This window comes from Schistocerca piceifrons, chromosome 3 (genome assembly GCF_021461385.2).
Source record: "Schistocerca piceifrons isolate TAMUIC-IGC-003096 chromosome 3, iqSchPice1.1, whole genome shotgun sequence".
NCBI lineage: Eukaryota > Metazoa > Arthropoda > Insecta > Orthoptera > Acrididae > Schistocerca > Schistocerca piceifrons.
The window spans coordinates 127,170,296-127,172,512 of NC_060140.1; the positions used below are offsets into that span (position 1 = coordinate 127,170,296).

The following is a 2,217-nucleotide window of genomic DNA, read 5'->3' on the forward strand; positions in this document are numbered from 1 at the left end:
GCACCCTCTAAATATCAAAGTTACAATTTATTCAGAGGCAGGAAGAACCTTGCCACCGCTTTTGACACGGCCGTAGCTACGACCGCTTACAACAGCCTCTCAAAGACTATACTGGTACAAATCTGCACCACACCAGATAACTTTGAGAGTTTTAACAATTTACACAAGCACACAAACTATGCAACCCCCCGTAGGATGCATGGAAATGGTACAAAACACTAAAATTGAAATATTAACATTGCCACCGAAGATGCAACTTGATTTTAACTTCTCAGAAAATTCTTACTGTGAAAGGGTGGCAACTTTATATACTAAATTATCATGCAATCTTATATAAAATTCTACAAGGTTGACCAAAGAACAGTTAAGATGCTCTGCAGTACACAGACACCGCCTCTCAACATCATAGGCAATAATATCAAAGTTTTCAAAGAACAAAACATATTTCAGGCATTAGGCCGTTACACTCCAAGCAATAAATTCGTTAACACACCAAATCCGACAAACATGACAGAGACAGCTACTAACGTACGGTACATTGATAGGGAGATTACCGAACAACCCGAACCGCAGGTTGCTCTAACCTGTCCCTGCTCCACAAGGGAAAAACGAACCACCCAATTTATAAACAACCACCTTCCCGAGGTTGCGCAAACAGAGAAGAATGGTGGGATGACCCCATAGAAGAATGGCTGGTGACCTCACCAAGAAAACAAGTTGCATATAAGAAGAGTACCCGTGGGCTGAATAGTTATTGGAGCGTGTGTGAGGTTGTTGGTGTTTATATTTCATTGTGTGAAATTCTGTAATTCTTGTGTTTGTTGATTATGGCGGGAGTGCCGAGGCACATGCCGAAAGATGCACAAGTAATTTTGGCAATAATGAAAGACATGGGGATCCAGGACTATGATCAACGAGTTCTGACACAACTTCTGGAATTTAAGTATCGTTATGTCACAACTGTTCTGGAGGACGCACGAGTGCTTGCAAACCATGCAAAAAAAGAAGGCAATTGATCTGGATGATCTGAAACTGGCTGTCCAGATGACAACAGATAGGATATTTACCAACCCTCCACCTCGAGAAATTCTTTTAGACGTTGCTAGGACGAAAAACAGTACACCTTTGCCACTAGTGAAACCACATTGTGGGCTAAGGTTACCACCTGACCGGTACTGTCTTTTATCTTGCAATTACCGCCTGAAGAGTATGAAAAAGCCACAGCCCAAGCAACAGATGGTTCACCATATGGCTGGTAACACAGGCACGTACATGTCTGGCTCAATTACAAGTCTATCAAACTCTGGGAATGTTAAACTATCTGGCAGTAAGCAGCAGCAGCAACAACAACAACAACAACAACAGCAGCAGCAGCAACAACAACACTTGCAGCAGCACTTGCAACAGCAGCAACAACAGTCTCAAGGACAACAGTCTATGTCAATTGTGAAACGACAAGGACTATTGACGACAGTTTCAAGAACACAGACAATTACAATTCCAAAACCAGTAATTAAACTCTCTGCAGGACCCAGCATCCAGAAACCTGTAACCAAGCCAAAAGTCCAAATAACGTCAGGTACTGGCACCTTAAAACTGGAGGACAGTGACACAAGTGGGGGAAGATTAAAACGAAAGCGAGAAGATTATGATACTTTAGAGGGAAAATGTGTGAACTGGAAGAGATTGTGTTTCAGTTAACTATGTTTTTGAATGGATGATATTGTACAATTAGAGAGACTTTGTTTTCACTACCTACTACGTTAAATGACTTTTTTTTTATTTATTTATTTTATGTCCTGACGAAAATTTTGAGGTGACAGTTAGTGCTCGAGACATAAAGTACTGTAGCTACTTTATTATTACTGTGGACTTCATGATATGCATTGTACAGTTCAATTAAAAAGGGTTCTGTTTAAACAAAATAAGTGGTCTAGGGGTAGCGTCTTTGATTCGTAATCATAACGTTTTCGGTCCCGGGTTCGATCCCCGCCACTGCCCAAATTTTGATAAATAATAAGCATTGGCGGCCGAAGACTTCCGGCATAAGAAGTCAGCCCCATTCTGCCAACGGCCTTGTCAAAGAGGGCGGAGGAGCGGATAGAGGTTCAGAGCACTCTCTTGTCCTAGGGGATTGCCCCTAAAGGCGGAAGAATCAGCAATGATCAACGACATGAGGATGCAGAAGGCAATGGAAACCACTGCATTAAAGACACG

General features: G+C 41.9%; 1 protein-coding gene across 1 annotated transcript; it reads left to right on the plus strand.

Annotated features, from left to right (window-relative positions):
* Nucleotides 1-815: 815 nt before the first annotated feature.
* On the plus strand, nt 816-1,701 carry LOC124788457 (transcription initiation factor TFIID subunit 9-like). The gene is given in 2 exon segments (XM_047255728.1): nt 816-998; nt 1,000-1,701. Coding segments are annotated over 2 exon segments (873 nt in total). The 5' UTR covers nt 816-827.
* Nucleotides 1,702-2,217: the final 516 nt, after the last annotated feature.